This window comes from Hemitrygon akajei, chromosome 6 (genome assembly GCF_048418815.1).
Source record: "Hemitrygon akajei chromosome 6, sHemAka1.3, whole genome shotgun sequence".
NCBI classification, from domain to species: Eukaryota; Metazoa; Chordata; class Chondrichthyes; order Myliobatiformes; family Dasyatidae; genus Hemitrygon; species Hemitrygon akajei.
The window spans coordinates 164503578-164524358 of NC_133129.1; the positions used below are offsets into that span (position 1 = coordinate 164503578).

General features: G+C 37.5%; 1 protein-coding gene across 1 annotated transcript in view; it reads right to left on the minus strand.

Annotated features, from left to right (window-relative positions):
- Nucleotides 1–497: 497 nt before the first annotated feature.
- kif18a (kinesin family member 18A) overlaps nt 498–20781 on the minus strand; it is a 100241-nt gene continuing 79957 nt past the window's right edge. Inside the window, exons 16-19 of the mRNA XM_073049707.1 lie at nt 6883–7372; nt 3937–4035; nt 3685–3791; nt 498–1169 (exon numbers count right to left, since the gene is read on the minus strand). Coding sequence (XP_072905808.1) covers nt 1096–1169; nt 3685–3791; nt 3937–4035; nt 6883–7372 — 770 coding nt within the window. The 3' untranslated portion in view covers nt 498–1095. The remainder of the gene's footprint in view (nt 1170–3684; nt 3792–3936; nt 4036–6882; nt 7373–20781) is intronic.

Here is a 20781-nt window from a genome sequence, read left to right on the forward strand (position 1 = left end):
GAAATAAAAAGGAGGTATAAGGGAGCACAGGAAGAGGCACCTAAAGTAAATGTGAAAAATGATCCCAAACAGTAATGTTAGTGGTGCAGAGACTCAAGGGAAAGTTGCAAACAGTCCTGATCTGTGCAAGCAATAAGAATATTAGACTACAGTCATATAGTATAGCATCTGTTGAATAAAATGAAAAACAGGGAAAAAAAAGGATCAAATGTATAAATAAATAAATAGCATAATATGGAAATGAGATGAAATGCAGATAAAGTAATGTACTAAAATTGGGAAATATGGACAATAACTACGACAAAAATATTCTCAATTTAGTTATTTCTTTGTGTAAGAAAATTCTTGATTTTATTCAGAAATAGCAAAATCTTGACACAGAGGGCAATGAAACTGACACATGAATGCAAGAGTGGCAAACACCAATGGCCCACTAGATGAAAACCATTTAATATATTATGGATAGTTACATTTATTCTATATATAATGAACACCAAGGTAACATGTCTGAATAACTGGCGTCCTGTTGTACTCACCTCAATAATAAGCAAATACTTTGGGAGGCTGGTCAAGGACTACATCTACAGCATGCTACCACCCACACTGGACCCCCTACAATTTGCCTCCCGACACAACTGATCGACAGACGATGTAACATCTGAAGAAGAAGAATGCTGTCCTTGGACTACAGTTCAGTACTCAACACCATAATTCCCTCCAGGCTTGACAAGAAGCTCAGAGGCCTAGGCCTTCACCCTGCAATTCAACTGAAGTTCATGTAGATTAACTGAGAGAGTACTCAATTCATTTTAAAGTCATATTACAATTATTTTATTCATTAGAAATGAAGCACTATTTTACAGAAAAAATGTGAATTTCTCACAGGTTTTGAAGTCAATCAAAGAACATTTTAAAATAAATACATTTCTATTCTACATTTTATATAGAACAAGAACACAGTTCAGTCTAAATCATTAAACCTGACAAGATAGTGGCTATGTTTGGTCAAAAATTACAGGTCAGAAAGACTAAACTATGTAATCCACATCAGTTCAATTGTACTGCCTAGATTTTAAATGTCTTCTTTTGGCTACATTATTTGTTACACCTTTGTTGATAAATATGTTTCCTTTTGATCAAGTACTCCACTCTGGAATTTTGAGATGGTCCTGCAAACATAAGATTGCAAAATTAATACTGAGAAAAATAAATACTGCACTTTTTTTCAAACCTGGAAGCATTTAATCCCAAAATTAAAAAATGCATAATTGAACTCTGATCAAAGGTTAATGATGTGAAGTATTTATGCTCCTCTTTCCACCAATACTGCCCGATTTGCTATTTCCAGCATTTTCTGGTTTTCATTTAATTTCACAGCATACTAACTCATCGGGGTGATTGATAAGTTTGTGGCCTAAGGTAGAAGGAGATGAGTTATTAACTTCAAACTTTCTGCATAATCACTCAGAGTTGAACTGCATGTGTATGTAACAAGAGCTGTATAACTCATCTCATTCTATCTTAGGCCACAAACTTATCAATCACACATTCTGTGGACACTTTCTGGAGGTCCAAGATCTATATGCTCTATGACCACTGGACTAAGTGCGTAAATGTAGGAGGGGACTATGTTGAAAAATAAATGTACTAGGTTTTCTAAAATTGACGCCTACCTTAGGCCACGAACTTATCAATCACCCCTTGTAAATACATACACCTATAATAAAACTTCAATAATACAGCAATCTCAGTGCTTTTGTAGTATGGGACAGGCAGATATCCTAGTCGAGTGAATAGTCTTCCCTATTAATATCTCTATACACATTAAACTATTTAGCTCCCAAGCAATATTGTAAGTAGTTTTCCAGTGAATCCAGTAAGTTTAAAGGCTTCAAGGGAGCAATGAAACTGGCACCCTAATGAATTTCAGGGGAGTATGGAACTGGGTACCTAGTGAGTTACTGAGGTATTGCTTAACTATCAGGATTTTTCAATAGTCAGTAAGTGTATTATTAGAGTTACACACTATTTTTAACACCAGCACACAAACATATGCATGTAAATTTATCACCCATCATTAGTACTTAATTTTTTTTTCAGTGATGACAGAACGGTCTATCTGTCTTTGAAATTCATACTTTTGACTTCAATGGAACCAAATTTTGGAGCTTGAGTACAATGCTCTTCAGTATTAAAAGGCAAGTTGATTGCCACTGATCGAGAATGAAATTCCAGATAATATTAAAGAAGTTTTTTAACAGATAGTTTTTGTAGGTTAAAGTTTGCACCATATTGGTAGGCTTGACCATAAAGTTGCCACAGCTGAGTAACTTTCCATCAAAATTTTTTGGCGTCAACTTAAAATGATAATTCTGTACTCTTAACTATAAGCTGCCTGTATTTAGAGCAATTCCTGTATTTTCTACTTTATTTGAGATTTCTAGCAGTTACAACATTCTTCTTCTAAATCTATTCTTTCATTTGAATCGATGTTAGTCACTAACTTCAGAGAGGTTGAGTCATAATGTTGGTTCTACATCCTAGTGATGTTCTGAAGCAAACATGCTCTGAACCCAAAAAATCTTGTTGAAAGCAGAATAGATATAAATAATACCCTATTGATATCTATGTATAGACTCGGTCCTAAGGATGGTTTGGGGTGCTGAAGTACAATACAAGTTTCCCCCGCTACCCGAAGGTAGAGCGTTCCTATGAAACCGTTTGTAAGCCGAAATGCCGTAAAGCAAAGAAGCAATTACCATTAAATTATATGGGAAAAGTTTTTGAGCGTTCCCAGACCCAAAAAATAGCCTACCAAATCATACCAAATAGCACATAAAACCTAAAATAACACGAACATATAGTAAAAGCAGGAATGATATGATAAATATACAGCCTATATAAAATATAGATATTGTATGTACAGTGTAGTTTCACTTATCAAAGACAGCGAGCCAAAATCGATGTGGAGAAAAAAAAAATCGGCACGTACACGCATGCGCACACAACTGCCCGCACCAGGCTTCATGGTCATAGTAGTCTTTCTCAGGGTAAACACGTGTATAAAGTGGGCATCTTTTTTTGTAAAAGTGAAAATCCTCTTTGGTTAGCGAAAACAGGTACTAACGTAGGTCTTTTGTAACAGCGAGCTGTTGTAAAGCGAATGTTTGAAAAACGGGGGCCACCTGTTCTAGGAAATGGCTAGATTCCTGTTGGTTTCAAGCTGAGTACCAAATGGGTTGGGGGCAGGGGAGGGGTCTGATAATCTTGTAAAAATTACTGGCTGTTTGATTGTAACTCCCACGATCTACTCTGTGGACCCCACAAACCCACCAACAGCCCTTGAATGAAATGGCAAGGAAGCAGTTTGGTAAGTGTGAAACAAAACGACACATGAAATAAACATCTCATTTTAAATCCAACCCCAAAGCCTCTTGGTTTTCACTTGCTACATAAAATACAAATGACTTTTTATTAGATCTAAATGAAGAAATGTTGTTTCTATTATTTGTAGAATCCAGTCATAGTGACGCTGATCAAACTATATACAAGACTTAAAGTTAATGCAGAGGTATACATTTTTCTGTGAGAAAATTACAGTAGTTAACCAATCTAACTTGACCTTGAAATGCTATTTCAAATCAGCCATAAAGAGTTACAAAAAAAATCTGCATTATTGCTTACCTGGCCATACCACCTGTGTGCTTTTATTACCCACAGCAGGAGGCACATCTTGGCGCATGCGTTTTGTTGCCTGAAGCCCATCATTGCCACTTCTTTGGCCCATGAAACTGCATCAGAAGAGAATAATATAAATTGTTCAATGATCCATCTATACATTTCTAAATAAAAAAAACTGATAAAATGAAAAAGTAGACAGCTACAGGTGATTTGTAATTTGCAAATTGAAATCTTGACCTAAAGTTCTCAGCATACCATGCAGATTTCCTTTTCCTTCTTGCAGCAGTGGTTAAGGACATATAAGAAGGCTTCCTCTGTGTTTCATTTGCTGATAACAATGATGGTAGACCCAACCTGCAGTAACAATAATACATGATGTACTTAACAGAAACTGGTAAACAGAAACAGAAAAGTTTTCATATAACATAAGTCATGCACTTACTTTCACACATTACTTTAAATTATAATTATAATCTAAGTTACTTTTATGAAATTAGTTCATAAATAAAATAACCAAACTCCCAAATTTATATTAACAAAGAATAGTCTTTTATTACACTATCATACTTCTGGTTGAAGTTGTCTGGTCCTGCACTCTTAGGACTTGACTGGTGCTTCACCATAGAAAATCTAGACCACAGAAATTGCTCTGGATCCCTTTCATCTGAGCAGAAACCATATTCTTTTTAAGTACAGACTTACTGGGTCATGCAAGCACTCCTTAAAACTATCATAATCTGAAATGTTTCCAAGTCAAAAATACTATCAGCAAATGCTGCATGAGTAGGTTAAATAGCTACAGGTTATCATTGATCTCAGTTAGTTTTAGACCATAGTTGGAACAAATTACTATTAGAATTCATAAACATAGACTGAACTACAAATTCAAAACATGTCAGACCATGCGAGTTATTTCTTCTTAATATAAGTTTGGAAGTTTGGTTATTTTATTCATGGACTAATTTCACAGACTGTCAGACTAGAGTTTCAACCTACACAGACTTGTTTCCTGAAGAAGTTACATCTAAGAGATCAATAAAACATTTCAAAATTAGTTTGTGCTTCTACTATCAAATGTTGACTGCAGATGAAATTTGGACAATATAGTATGTCTGCTCACATGCACAAGCATCAATATTAATAGATTTCTATTTGTTCATTTCAGCATTATTTATATTAAATTCAGGTTTTTGCAATTTGGTTTTCCAGTGAAAAGAAAAACATAGATGTGAAGAAATTTCAGCCTAAACAAGGAAATGATGTCTACCTCAGCTGGTGCAGCTTTGATATTTCAATAGTTAAGTAAATACCAAAAATTCTCCAAAATCATATTGAATATGCAAAAATGTCAATACCATACAAAATGCCAGATACCTCCTGATAAGTTTCAATGTTAATTGAATTAGGGGCCCTGAATGGAGTTAAAGGAGGAGGTGAATGGGCATGTATCACTTGCAGGGATATGTGCCAGGAAGAAATTAATGGGGAGGGCCAAATGGACAAAAGAATCACAGAGGGAACTATCCCTGTAGAAAGAGGTGAGAGGTGGAAGGTAATGATGTGTTTGCTGGTAGGATCACTTTGAAAATGGCAGATGTTGCAAAGACTGAAGTGTTAAATGCAGAGGCTCATGGGGTGGGGTCAATTAGCCTTATTATCCAGAAGACACTTGCAAATTGATTTGCTAATGGACAAAAGTGTTCCCTTTTTCAAAAATAAAAGTGGACTATAATAAGCCCCACAAGTCACACCCAGCCAATCAAATGGCTTTGGACCCTTGGCCACAGAACTATTGCCTTAGATCTTTTGCTCTACCACCTGCCATTATGATGAAAGGATGGGAGAAGTAGAAAGTGAGAGGCAGAGAAAATGAGATGTATAGAAACAGAGAGGGGGAGAGTTATGACAAAGACTTGGCTTCTCTGGGACATAGAATCTCCATCATACACCTTGACCTAGATTCTATGATTTGGTGCTGGGGCTCCATTATCTATAAGCTCTCTATCTATTGATTTGGAGCAGAATAAGGAATGGGGCAATTGTCCTGAACCAGGAGGGGTAGAAATCAGTTTCACTTTGGGTTTACATTTATGATGGCAGCAAATCAACGTAAAGCATTGCAACACTTGAATTGCATTCTTTTTCATTTTTTCCTTTCTCAAATGGACAATTAGTACAGAGGGAGAATGAGCATTAGCCAAACCTAGATTGGACCAGGATACATTTACTTCATCCCTCTAACCTTATAGCTATCTCATCCAAAACATAATAATATTCTTAGTCTCTGCCAATGTCATTAATAGTGAGGCAAAAAAAAAATAGGATACACAGTACGTACAAATTGAATCTGTGGATTGTGAGATTAAAAGAAGTTACACAAGTAGGAACCAGCTCCAAGAAGTAAATGAAAGCTGTAAAGTCTAAATACTATATATTATTATAAATGATTAAGGTTAAATACTTTCCTTCAGATCATTCAAATGAAGGAAAGTTGTATATGAAGGACTTGAAGCATTGTTGAGGATCCCTGCTACCCACCCCACAATCTTTTTGACCCACTACCATCAGGTAGGAGCTACCGGAGCATCAGGACGAGGACTGCCAGATTGGGCAACAGCTTCCTGCCACAGGTTGTGAGGCTAATGACTACTCTGCCACCAATGAGGTCTCATCACTTGGACAGAGGGCTGTTTACAGTTTACCCGTGCTGCACATTACATGTCTTTTGAATTATATTTTATTAACTAATTTGTATTAATATTTTGTTTTATGTGCTGTGTGAGATATATGTTTTGTAGGTACAACATGGTGCAGGGGTACATTGTTCCATTTGGTTGCATATATGTACAGTCAGATGACAATAAACTTGATCTTGAAGTCCAAAAGTAGAGCCTTTGCCATTAATCATTGAAACAGACCAGTATACACTAATATTTCATTATTATTTAGCAATACAATCAAAACTGCAATTACTTCATTTTAAACATGTGTTCAATTGTACATCATTAAAAAAAAGCAATACTTCCATTTAAAATAGCTTAGTACATTTCAAATGTACATACAGATCTTATTAAACTATGATGCTTCTTTTTCAAAATTTAACCTTGATTTTTACTGTATTGTATTGTTTTACTGTGCTCTGCTTCACTCTGGGAATATGCAATACAAGAATCAAAATATAAACAAGGCTGTAAAACACACCTTTGCAGAAAGGTTTTTTGATGTGTGGATTGCTTGTGTGACATATTGTAGTCAGCGAGAGCATCGTTACAGTTGGTTTCATTTGCAAATGGATGCTCAGTTCTTGTATCCAAGCTGCTTTCTCCCAAATCATATGTAATATTTGCTGGATTCTCACTCATTCCAGAGATGGCAGTTTCTATGTCACTCAATTTATTCAAATTGTCTTCCACTTCTTCACCGAGACAATCTGCTTTTTTGTTTTGTAAGTCTGTGGTAAGCAGCTCACTAGAAACTCGTTCTATCTGTGAGGGGCAGTTTCCTGGTGTATAGGTTATGGGAGCAAACCCTTCTTTGAAGAGGAGATCATTCTGCTGAGCTAAGCCAGGGTGTGGTGTGGCATGATCATCTGAACTGCTGCATGTTAACGATTGTTCCAGCCTTCGTCTGGAGGATTTGCAGGGAAATCCACTATTTTCTGTTTGAATTAATGGTAGATTCTCCTTTGATTCTATGGCAAAGCAAGTGTCAAAAATGCATTAATCAAGTATTATTAAATGTTAGACAAGATTAAGAATAAATTCCACATATAACTGCACTAATTTACCATTATAAAAATACTTATTTTAAACGTTGAAGGCAGAAACAACATTTAGTGTATTATTAGGTTCAGGGTATTTCAAATATAACAGGCTTGAAAATCTACTATGTTGTAATTACACGATCTCTACTCTGACCATGCTCCAGCGTGCAGGTTCATTAATATTTTACTATTAACATATTGGTGGTGACTATCTATGCTACTATGGGCATTTTGCTTAAAGAAATCTACTCTAAGGGGACGAGTGAAATTTCCACATTAAGGCCTTGTGGCATTGCAATGTTCTGTCTAGCTTCAAGTTAGCCAGGATGCAACATATAAATAAAAGGTACATATCAATTAAGAGTTGGCAAGCACATTCAAATCATGTTTATCAACATCGTAACACCTCAGAAGAGGAAAGTGCCCAACCCACCCACTGCTTTCAGTGAATTTTTAGGGATGTAGTCTCTCACCACTACTCATATTGGAATCAACATGCACTTAGTGGCTAGTTTATTAGGAAGCCAGTGTGCTCTTCTGCACACCACTATTGAATGCGAGCTTATTTGAGTTACTGTCACTTTCCTATCAGCTTAAACCAGTCTGGCCATTTTCCTCTTACCTCCCTCATAACAAGGCATTCTCGCCTATAGAACTGCCATGCACTGGACTTTTTTCTTCTTTGTTTTTCGCACCATTCTCTGTAAACCCTAGACTGCTGTGTGTGAAAATCCCAGAAGATCGGCGGTTTCTAAGATACTCAAACCACCCTGTCTGGCACCAACAATCATGGTCAAAGTCATTTAGCTCATTTCCCATTTTGATGTTTAGTCTGAACAACAATTGAACTTTTTAAACCATGTCTGCTTGCTTTTATGCATTGAGTTGCTGCCACATGACTGGCTGATTAGATTGCATTTATGAGCAGGTGTACAGGTTTACCTAATAAGGTGGCCACTGAGCACACCCCCATTCATTCAGTATACTGAGCTCCATTTGTAGAAAAATGCTCCAATTTTAAGCCAAATTTAGATAGATTTAAGTAGCCTTGCTTGTATGATATATTGTCCCACAGTATGCTTCAGAAATAAATGCTATTTGCCTATATAGATCATGTGCAGAAGACATTTTTGTCCATAGTTAAGTAGCAATAAGAATAGTTATAATATTTAAATTCCAACTCAAAGCAAGACTTTGTGGTCTTTACCATCAACCTTAGCAATTAATAATAGCAAAGATGGCTAGAGTACTAAAAATGGCTTCAGATTCTAGATGAAGAGAGAGATCCAATCTAGCTTCTAAGGTGCAATTGGTACCAGTAAATTCAGACTGGAAGAGAGCTCAGATAACATTCATAGAAAGGTGGTATTCCCCACAACTTCCATCCCACCCACTGAAAATACTCTGCATGACAAATGCATTCAAGAAAAGGAGATACCTTGTGATGTTCAGCTGCATAATCAATGTTAAAATCAATTATGTCTTTGAATGTCATTGACCACAAGTTGAACTAGACCATACATATCAATTTAATATTGAACCACAAAGGAAGAGATATATTTTGAGGGTGGGAAACTTAATTTAAATGGAATATCACCAGATTATTTTACATTAGATTCTTTTAATTTTGATAATATCAAAACCCCATTTAAAACAATCAAAATATCATTATAACACTGGAAAACCCTAGCATATATCAGATTACTTCTACCTCAATACAGCATGTCCTTTGATCAAGTGTTAGTGTGGTAGAGTAAATTGGCAGAGAAACTGTAAAATTAATTTACAATACTCCCTGGATTTGTCTGCACTCAGTACTCCATATTTACTTGATAACACTTCCAAGTGATTTCTCTGATTTATCACTAGTGGCCATAAGTTTTATCAAACCATAACTTAAAAGTGAAATGCAAGGAATCAATATTCAGCATGTGCATGTCACAGGTCATATAATAGTTTTTATTAAAAAGGTGAATGAGATTAGAGTATTTAAAATATAATGGAATATTGGTAAGGACTTTTGTTTAAACTTTGAAGAAAAATACTCCAATTTTAAGCTTCATGCTTCAGAGGTATTTCCATAAATATGTGGAAATGTTAAAAAAAAGAAGAGCATGTATTTCAGTTAATAATTTGAGTACAATTTATCGATTATTTTCATCTGCTGCTCATAAATAAGATATGTTCATTTAATGAAATGAAATAAATTAAAATTTCCATTACGATTAGTATATAAACGTGATTCTCTAATCTACTCACATGCCAGCATCAGTTTTTGGACTGATCCAGTGCAGCCTAAAGTAAGCCTGATCAATGGATCTTGTGATCAACAATGAATTCAACAATTTCAGATTACCAACTTTCTAGTTTGTATTTGGATTGATCAGGTCTGATGTAATGCATTGGGTAACACACACAAAATGCTGGAGGAACTTAGCAGACCAGGCAGCATCTATAGAAAAAAAATACAGTTGGGCTGAAACATCAACTGTACTTTTTTCTATAGATGCTGCCTGGCCTGCTGAGTTCCTCCAGCATTTTGTGTGTGTTGCTTGGATTTCCAGCATCTGCAGATTTGAATCTGCAGGTCAATGACCTTTCATTTTAGATGCAGGACTGGTGAGAGTTGCTGATTTTAAGCAATGGTTGACTGAATCAAAGGTGGCGACGAAGCAGCATATAGAATCAGAATCAGGGTTATTATCACCGGCATATGTCATGAAATTTGTTAGGAGGGATTGAAAATCTGTCTGAGTGGCATGATAACCTCTCACTCAATGTCAGCAAGACCAAGAAGCTGATTATTGACTTCAGGAGGAGAAAATCGGAGGTCCATTAACCAGTCCTCCTTGGAGGATCAGAGGTGGAGATGGTCGGCAACTTTAAATTCCTAAATGTTATCATTTGAGAGGGTTTGTCCTGGGCCCAGAATGCAAATGCAATTATGAAGAAAGTATAGCAGTACCTCTATTTCCTTAAAAGTTTAAAGAAGTTGGGAGAGGTGGAAAATATATTGACTGGCTGTCTCACGACCTGGTATGTAAACACAAATGCCCTTGAATGGAAAATCCTACAAAAAGTAATGGATACAGCTCAGTCCTTCATAGGTAAAGCCCTCCCCACCTCCTCATCTACACAGATCACTGTCACAGGAAAACAGCATTCATCATCAACAGCTTCCACCACCCAGGCCATGCTCTCTTCTCACTGCTGCCATCAGGAAGGTGGTACAGGAATCTCAGGACCCACACCACCAGGCTCAGGAAGTTATTATCCCTCACCCATCAGGCTCTAACCACTCACCCCATCACTGAACTGCTCCCACAACCTACGGACTCACTTTCAGTGACTTGTCATCTCATGTTCTCTGCATTTATTGCTTATTTATTATATATATTTTTTGTACTTTCACAGTTAGTTATATTCTGCACATTGGTAGTCTGTCCTACTGGGTGTGGTCTTTCATTGATTCTATTACATTTCTTGGATTTACTGTATATGCCCACAAGAAAACAAATCTCATGGTTGTACATGGTGACATATATGTACTTAAATAATAAATTTACTTCAGACTTTGATTCTCCAAGATGTCTGACTGGCCAAGTATTCCCTGTACTTACTTTTAGATAAATAGATAGATATTTTATTGATCCCAAAGGAAATTATAGTGTTACAATAGCATTACGAGTGTACAATTTTATATTTTATACAATATAAATATATTAGAAGAGACGAAAAATTAAAAAATAAGTTACTTCAAACCATCTAACAGGAGAGGGTCATCACATCCCCAGCTGATAGGTTAACTCATTGTACAGCCTAATGGCCAAGGGTTAAAAATGACCTCATATAGTGCTCTTTAGAGCAGCACAGTTGTCTTAGTCTATGACTAAAAGTACTCCTCTGTTCAGCCATGGTGGCATGCAGAGGGTGAGAAACATTGTCCAGAATTGCCAGGATTTTCTGTAGGGTCCTTTGTTCTCCACAGCATCCAGTGTGTCTAGCTTGACTCCTATAACAGACCTAGGCTTTTCTAATCACTATATTGAACCTGTTGGCATTACTGTGTGGATGCCATTGCCCCAGCACACCACCACAGAGATTGTATTGTACTGGCGACAATAGACTGCTAGAACATGTGAAGGAGAGGCCTGCGTACACCAAAGGACCTCTGTCTCCTCAGGAAGTAGAGGTGACCCTGGCCCTTCTTGTACACAGCCTCTGAGTTGGTACTGCACTTAAAGTCTGTCATCCAGAAACATGGCCAGGTACTTTATTTCTCCAGTGTTGAAGGTTTTCCTCTATAAATACTGCACTTTTGCCAGTTTTAAGTTTTTCTATGTCCATAGATGCTGTCTGATCTTTCGGGCTTTACCGGCATTCTTTCATATTTCAGTATCTGAGCAACTGCTGCATTCCGTATCTCACAGTGCCAGCAATTCTCCATCCCGCCCCCCCCCCCCACCACTGTTTTTCCTCTCTTCCATGTTCTTTGCTTACTTATACTCCCATAAGGCAGATTAAATACTAATAACAAGCCTTATCTAGCATTTTGCCATGGATGTCAATTTGAGTCACCCTCTTTCTTTTAGTCTTATTCTCTCACAGACAATCATTCCCCTTTGTTTCCTCCCACGTTTTGCAACTTAAAACAACCAAATGCTGCCCTTCTTGCTGTGCAGTTCCAGCATTTCATTTTTATTTCAGATTTATGACATCTGCAGCTGTAAATAAGTAACGCAACAGTTTAAAGTTACAACTGAGAGTTTTAAAGAATTTCTAGGAGTTTTCTGGAAACATTCACATTATTATGAGATCATTCTGTCAGAGCCAATAATTCCTACTTTACTCTACAAGCTTTGGGAAACAGTGTAGAAAACATGTTTACGTTAATCTGCACAAGATGTTTTAACTGGCAATAAAGATAACTGTACCAGAAACATTCTAGATATGAACAAGCAACATTCCCATTTTAAACTAACCAAGATGTACCACAACAAATGTGAAAAATAGTAAGAGTCATATTTTTGATTCCTTTAAAATTTCTAAGACGATCACTGTACCCTCTAAGCTGCCACACAGAGTAACCGAAATGCTCCCACATACATACCCTTTATTGCCGCACAGCTGGAATTGGATGCAGCTACAAAAAGTTTATGAAACGTGTTAGACTTTCTTTGTTGTATTTTACTTATACTCTTCAATTAATAAATAAAATCAAAAGCATGTGATTTTTCAATTTTCATTCTAAATATTCATAGCATACACATTACAAAAAAAGTGATGTGCTGTGTAAAATTTTCTTGCTTAGAACAATAGTTGGTCCATGCAGCTGTAAAAAAAAATTAGAGGGAACTTTGAAGATAATGCAGATATTCATGCAATACTCATTACCAAACCTATGGCAAACGTATCACAATTAGAAAGCCAGTCTACTAATTTGGATGGATTTTTGTTATATTGCAAGTTGAAAATATTTTAAATTACAATTTTGTTTCATGTTATGAAGTGTAGTTAGGACATGCCAAAATGGTATAAAAGAAAAAAAAATTGTGTAGTTTACATATTCAGATTCAGACACTAGATAATGTTCCCTTTCAGTGGGTCAAGGACCATAAAACGCATGCGACAGAAATGTAGATAAATGAGAGTGTAACTGGATGGAGAATAGGTTTGTTGATAAAAACAATCTAGAAAGGTATTATATTTGTCAACTTCTTTCCTACCATAGAAATCAGTTGCCTCTGCATATGTGAACACAGAAATCTAGAAGTTGTTTCAATGAGTTATTGCAATGATTTACTGTATTGAACCTTTAATATGCAATTCATACTGGTGCTCAGAGTGGGAACAGAACTTGAGATTGCTTGAGTTATATTAGATATTAATCCCACTCACATGCACTCAACAGATCAGGAACAGTTTCTTCCCCTCCGTCATCAGATTTCTGAATAGACGATGCACCCATGAACACCAATAGTATTCTTAAAAAATATTCTTTTAGTATTTTTATATTATTTTCCCCTTCCTTTATGCACTACTTATATATTTTTCTTTTTTATATATACTTCTTGTAATTTAGTTTTTATTATGAATTGTAATATACTGTGCTGTAAAGTTACAAATTTCACAATGTATGCTAGTGATATGAAATCTGATTCTGATTCCATTTTAAATGTGAATGTTGTGCAGATTTTGCTGTAGGTGGGCTGCAGACTTCTTTATTTAGTTGAGGTAATGTGAATGGAATTGAGCAACTTGCCATCATCAGTGAATATAGCCACTTTTGACTATGTCTTTATTGATGAAACTTAAATTGGTTTGACCTGGACTATCTCCTTGAGGATTTACTGCAGCGATGTCCTGAAGACAGAACAATTGGTCATGAACAATCCCCAACCATTTTCTGCAAAGTTCAAGACTCCTTCCCTGCACAGAAACTTGTATATGTCCAAAAGCCAGGGCTGTATGAGAATAATATACCCTATCTTTTCATTTCTTAATTTATTTGAATGTGGGTGGTGCTGACAATTATACACTTTTTTTGCACTCAATTTACCTAAAATAGCGATGACAGGTCTTAATATAGTTCAGATTTTGCTGCTCCCATGATGGTGTTTAGCAGGAAATATAGGATTTGATTCCCAATGATCTAGGCCTCATATGGAGCCAGTGATCATTAATGGAGAATGTGTGGAGCAGGTTAAGACCTACAAGTATCTGGGAGTACAGTTAGATGAGAAGCTAGACTGGACTGCCAACACAGATGCCTTGTGCAGGAAGGCACAGAGTCGACTGTACTTCCTTAGAAGGTTGGCGTCATTCAATGTCTGTAGTGAGATGCTGAAGATGTTCTATAGGTCAGTTGTGGAGAGCGCCCTCTTCTTTGTAGTGGCGTGTTGGGGAGGAAGCATTAAGAAGAGGGACGCCTCACGTCTTAATAAGCTGGTAAGGAAGGCGGGCTCTGTCGTGGGCAAAGTACTGGAGAGTTTAACATCGGTAGCTGAGCGAAGGGCGCTGAGTAGGCTACGGTCAATTATGGAAAACTCTGAACATCCTCTACATAGCACCATCCAGAGACAGAGAAGCAGTTTCAGTGACAGGTTACTATCGATGCAATGCTCCTCAGACAGGATGAAGAGGTCAATACTCCCCAATGCCATTAGGCTTTACAATTAACCGCCAGGACTTAAGAACTTTTTAAAAGCTATTATTAATGCTTTTTGAGATAGTGATTTAGATGCATATCATATTTTTTACTGAGTTAAGTATTGTATGTAATTAGTTTTGCTACAACAAGTGTATGAGACATTGGAAAAAAGTTGAATTTCCCCATGGGGATGAATAAAGTATCTATCTATCTATCTATCTAAAAAGGAATGGCAAGATATATCCTTGTTAAAATGAAATGGAAAAATGACCGGAGCAGAGCCAAAAATGTGACCTAGTCCATCTAGTGCCACCAAGAGAGTCTTCTGGTTAGAAAACCAGAGAGTCTTGTTCTTCCTTCTTAACAATTAATAAGAAGGAGCTCTTGAGCCACCTTCTTAAAGTACCATTGTATTAATTTGGCAGAGATGGAACAAACTGGGCTATTTCAGAGGGCAGTTAAGAATTTATTATCACTGAGAATCTAGAATAATTTATGGGCCCAAATAGGTTAGAAGTGTCAATTTTCATCCACTTTCTATCCCAGATGTTCAAAGTCAATCCATTGGTTCCAAAGTCCTAGTGATAAGATTTTTAATAATTTAATATATATTATTAACTGATAAACTCTCCAGATGCCAGCATGGGGTTCAAATTTACATCTCCAGATTAGTCTGGGCTCTTCAGGTTACCAATCCAGTAATCCAGGAACTGTGCCACTATCCCAGAAAAATATCTTTTCTTGACATAGTTACTTAATTGGGGCATCCCAATGTGCTTTACAATGTATGAACTTTAGTCACTATCGGAATGTGGAACACTTGCTTATCAACAGATATAATCCAGGCTAGAAAAATAAATGAGGAAAATCCTGCAATGATACAACCACAAGCCTGATTGGAATCATACTGTCTTTTATAATAAAGTTGTATTGATATAGTGCCTTTAAAACAATAAAGACCCAAACATGAGATTAATTCCAATAAAAAATAACCTTTCTTTGCCATTTCTTCAACCAATGATCTTCAGTGTACTCAGGAATAGTCATCCCCATGTTAAGAAGGTTCTACTTTATGTACAACCCATACACACAATTGACCTATTTGTAGATTGGTGGGATGGATTAGTCAGCTGCTGTGGATCTTCTACCACTTTGGAACTTGGTATGTGGCTGCATCTCCGCCTTGTGCACTGTCCAGGTTTCAAGCAGTTCACAGGAATGGAAGCCTGAGCTAACCTGGGGGAGGACCTGTCCTGGAACAGAATCCAGGGATTAGAGAGAGGGAAGTATTTCATACACTGGAGAAAAAGATGTAATGAATTGCATGCCTACAGGACACATATCCTGAGGAGACTGCTTATCCCTTAACCATTATCATCAAAGAACATTTTATCTACTCCCTGTAACAGTGGTTTTTATGGAATTTTGCTACAATCAGATTTACTGCTGCAAACAATATATTACAATTTATGAGTGTACTTTTGAATTATTCAATTAGGCATTGGGATTTTTTGGCGATACTAATATAAACATTATTGGTAGTGATGTCAGAGGGAGATCTCTCACATTATGCAATGAAATGTTTACTGTGGCGAAACAGTTTAAAATGTTATTAAATAAAATACTGTATCTCCTGACAGGTTACAACTAAGCGCTTGTAATGTAATTATGAGAATAATCAAATTTCTATGTTATAGTTATAGTTTTATGAAAGAAATTTTTGAAACAAATCTTGAAGATGGTAGTGGATAGGACACAATTTATCAAAGGTAATTGGTTATCAATGACTAATGTAGTGTTGTAAAAAATAGCTAAACCTCAAATTTAAGAGGCACTGTTTCTGAACACAAAGAACACTTGCAACAAAATGGATGTATTAACAGCACAGTTTACAATTAATATTGACTAGCAGCCATTATGGAGATATGGTTGCAAAGTAACACAGGTTGACAATGAAATATTCAAGGTAACATCTTGAATACATATGTAATTTGGCACAGGAAAAAACTTATAGAAAGACTAGGCAAACTAAATTAATAGTAGCTTAAAGATAGTTTTCTATATCTGCAGGTTGAGGAACTAATTATGGTACAGGTTATTTTAGATCTAGTATTAGCAATTTTCATTAATAATATTATTGCTGAGGTGCCTGTAGGGAAGAGAGTTCATAATACAATAGGATTTTAGTCAAAGACCAAAATTATTTAGTTTAATCTGAAGTGCCTGTCTTATATCTAACAAGAATATATTACAAAATTAAGAAGTGTGAATTGTTTACGAAGTGGGAAACTGCAGTATGAGATACAACATAGACCAAACAATAGCTTTCATTGAAAGAACTGTGAAGTATTTTAAAACAAATACAGGAACTTCAGGAACTAGAACTCAACAAAGAAGTGGTACAACCATGGCTATTAAGTTAATGTTGTAAGCAGTAAAAAAATACATCCACAGCCAAATTGGGTTTGGAGAAATCTTGAGTACGTATACATTTATTGTGCACTAAAGTTTTGATAAGTAAGTGAAATGTAGAAAACAAGAGTAATCTAAAGGTTTGAAACAGGAGTTTGTGAAGAGAGCTTAGCTAAAGTTAACACAGGTTCATTAAACACTGAAATCAAATTATACTGAGGGAAATCGTAAAAAAAATTAAATGGTTATTTTAAATGTCTCTATGGAGGGCGTAAAGTTTCTCCTAAAAATAGTGAACACATCTAGAGAGAATGAGAAGGTGAAGGAACTTAGCATTAGTTTAAATTAACTGCAGAAAATAATGGAAACGAAAACCACTGAATAGTACCTGGTAACCACATGTCATGGTGGAGAGAAGGATGGCCTTGATAGCAAATGCACTTGATGTTATCTTTCATAATCCCATTGATTTTGAAAGCAACGAACTATTGCTGCTTAAAACTGACAAAACTATTTGGGATGGATTTGTCCTTGTGGGATTCTACGCAGGAAACGTGGCTGTAGGTCAGGGATACAAGTGCGTGTAAGGAAACGGAGTTTTAAACTTCCAGTACCAACTATCTTGCTGGCAAATGTGCAGTCTCTAAGGAATAAAATCGATGATCTCAGAGCTAGGGTGCCGAATCAGAAAGACATCTCACAGAATCCTGGTTAACCCCTTCCATACCAGATGCAGCGCTTCAGATTGATGGGTGTACTATACACCGCCAGGATAGATCTGTAGAGTCTCTCAAAAGCAGAGGTGGAGGAGTATGCTTCATGCTTGGTGCACAAATATATCAACGCTGTCCCAATTCTGCTCATCAGACCTGGAATATCCAGCAGTTAAGTGCCATCCTTTTTACCTACCACAGGAGTTCTCTGGAGTCATTTTAGAAATAGTTTACATTCCACCTCAGACCAATGTCAAGCAGGCTTTAGATAATCTGAGCATTGGGATCAACATGCATGAAACAGTGCATCATAACACCTTCACCATTGTTTTGGGGGAGATTTTAACCAGGCCAGTCTGAAAAAAATCACTAAGCAATTACCATCAACAGATCACTTACAATACTAGAGGAAATAACACACTGGACCATTGTTACACCACCATCAAGAACACCTACCGAACTATTCCATGCCCTCACTTTGGGAAGTCAGATCACCTAGCTGTACTTCTACTCCCTGAGTATAGGCACAGACAGACAGACAGCAGCAGTAGTGAGGACTAAGAAGGTACGGATAAGAGAAGAAAGGAACACTTACAGGACTGCTTTGAATCGGTGGACTGGACTGTATTCAGGAGTACATCTTTGAATTTGGATGAGTATGCTGTAGTTGTTACTGACTTCATTAAAACCTGTGTGGATGAGCATGTGCCTACAAAGATTTACTGTACATTCCCAAACCAAAAGCTGTGGATGAACCAGGAAGTATGTCGTCTGCTGAAGGCTAGATCTGTGGCATTCAAGACTGGCGACCCAGGCCTGTACCAGAAAACCAGGTATGATTTGCGGAAGGCTATTTCAAGAGCAAACAGTCAATTTCGAACGAGATTGGAGGCGACATCGGACATACAACAACTCTAGCAAGGTTTGCAAGACATTACTTCCTACAAAGTAAAACCCAACAGCATGAATGGCAGCGATGCTTCACCACTAGATGAACTCAATGCCTTCTATGCCCGCTTTGAAAGGGAGAATACAACTACAGCTGTGAAGATCCCTGCTGCACCTGATGACCCTGTGATTGTTGTCTCAGAGGCCAATGTTAGGCTGTTTTAAAAGAGAGTGAACCCTCACAAGGTGGAAGGTTCCGATGGAGTACCTGGTAAAGCTCAGAAAATCTGTGCCAACCAACTGGTGGGAGTATTCAAGGACATTTTCAACCTCTCACTGCCACAGGCGGAAGTTCCCATTTGCTTCATATAGGCAACAATTATACCAGTGCCCGGGAGGAATAATGCGAACTGCCTTAATGACTATTGCACGGTTGCACTCACATCTACAGTGATGCAATGTATTGAGATATTGGTCATGACTAGACTGAACTCCTGCCTCAGCAAGGACCTGGATCCATTGCAATTTGCCTATCGCCACAATAGGTCAATGGCAGATGCAATCTCAATGGCTCATCACACGGCCTTAGACCATCTGGACAACACAAACACCTACGTCAGGATACTGTTCATTGACTATAGCTCAGCATTTAATACCATCAGTCCCACAACCCTGATTGAGAAATTGCAGAACCTGGGCCTCCGTACCTCCCTCTGCAATTGGATCCTCAATTTTCTAACCAGAAGACCATAATCTGTGCGGATTGGTGACAACATCTCCTCCTCGCTGACGATGAACACTGGTGTACCTCAGGGGTGTGTTCTTAGCCCCTTGCTCTACCCTCTCTATACCCATGACTGTGTAGCTAGGCATAGCTCAAATACCATCTATAAATTTGCTGATGATAGAACCATTATTGGTTGAATCTAAGATGGTGACAAGAGGGCGTACAGGAGCAAGATATGCCAACTAGTGGAGTGGTGTCGCAGCAACAACCTGGCACTCAACGTCAGTAAGATGAAAGAGCTGATTGTGGACTTCAAGAAGGGTAAGACGAAGGAACACATACCAATCCTCAAAGAGGGATCAGAAGTGGACAGAATGAGCAGTTTCAAGTTCCTGGGAGTTTCATTAGGCGTTTGAAGAGATTTGGTATGTCAACAAGTACACTCAAAAACTTCTATAGATGTACCGTGGAGAGCATTCTGACAGGCTGCATCACTGTCTGGTATGGGGGGGGGGGGGGCAGGGTGTAACTGCACAGGACTGGAAGAAACTGCAGAGGGTTGTAAATTTAGTCGGTTCCGTATTGGGTACTAGCCTACAAAGTACCCAGGACAACTTCAGGAAGCGGTGTCTCAGAAAAGCAGTATCCATTATTAGGGACCTCCAGCACCCAGGGCATGCCTTTTTCTCTCTGTTATCATCAGGTAGGAGGTACAGAAGCCTGAAGGCACACACTCAACCATTCCAGGACAGCTTCTTCCCCTCTGCCATCCGATTCCAAAATGGACATTGAACCCTTGAACAACACCTCACTTTTAAAATATTTATTTCTGTTTTTTGCACGATTTTTAATCTATTCAATATATGTATACTGTAATTGATTTATTTATTTATTATTATTTTTTTCCATTCTTCTATATTATGCACTGCATTGAATTGCTGCTGCTAAGTTAACAAATTTCACAACACATGGCGGTAATAATAAAAGCAACACACACAAAATGCTGGTGGAACACAGCAGGCCAGGCAGCATCTATAAGGAGAAGCACTGTCGACGTTTCGGGCCGAGACCCTTCGTCAGGACTAACTGAAAGGAAAGATAGTAAGAGATTTGAAAGTAGTGGGGGAGGGGGAAATGCGAAATGATAGGAGAAGACCGGAGGGGGTGGGATGAAGTTAAGAGCTGGAAAGGTGATTGGCCCTAACCCTAATGCTTCTCCTTATAGATGCTGCCTGGCCTGCTGTGTTCCACCAGCATTTTGTGTGTGTTGTTTGAATTTCCAGCATCTGCAGATTTCCTTGTGTTTGCGGTAATAATAAATCTGATTCTGATGCTGATTCTAGAATGGCTCCTGCAGAGTGTAGAATCGAAAATATAACCTCACAACTTAGGAAAAGATAGAAAGAGAAAATAGATCACTGACTAAATAACTTGATGTTCTAAGTTA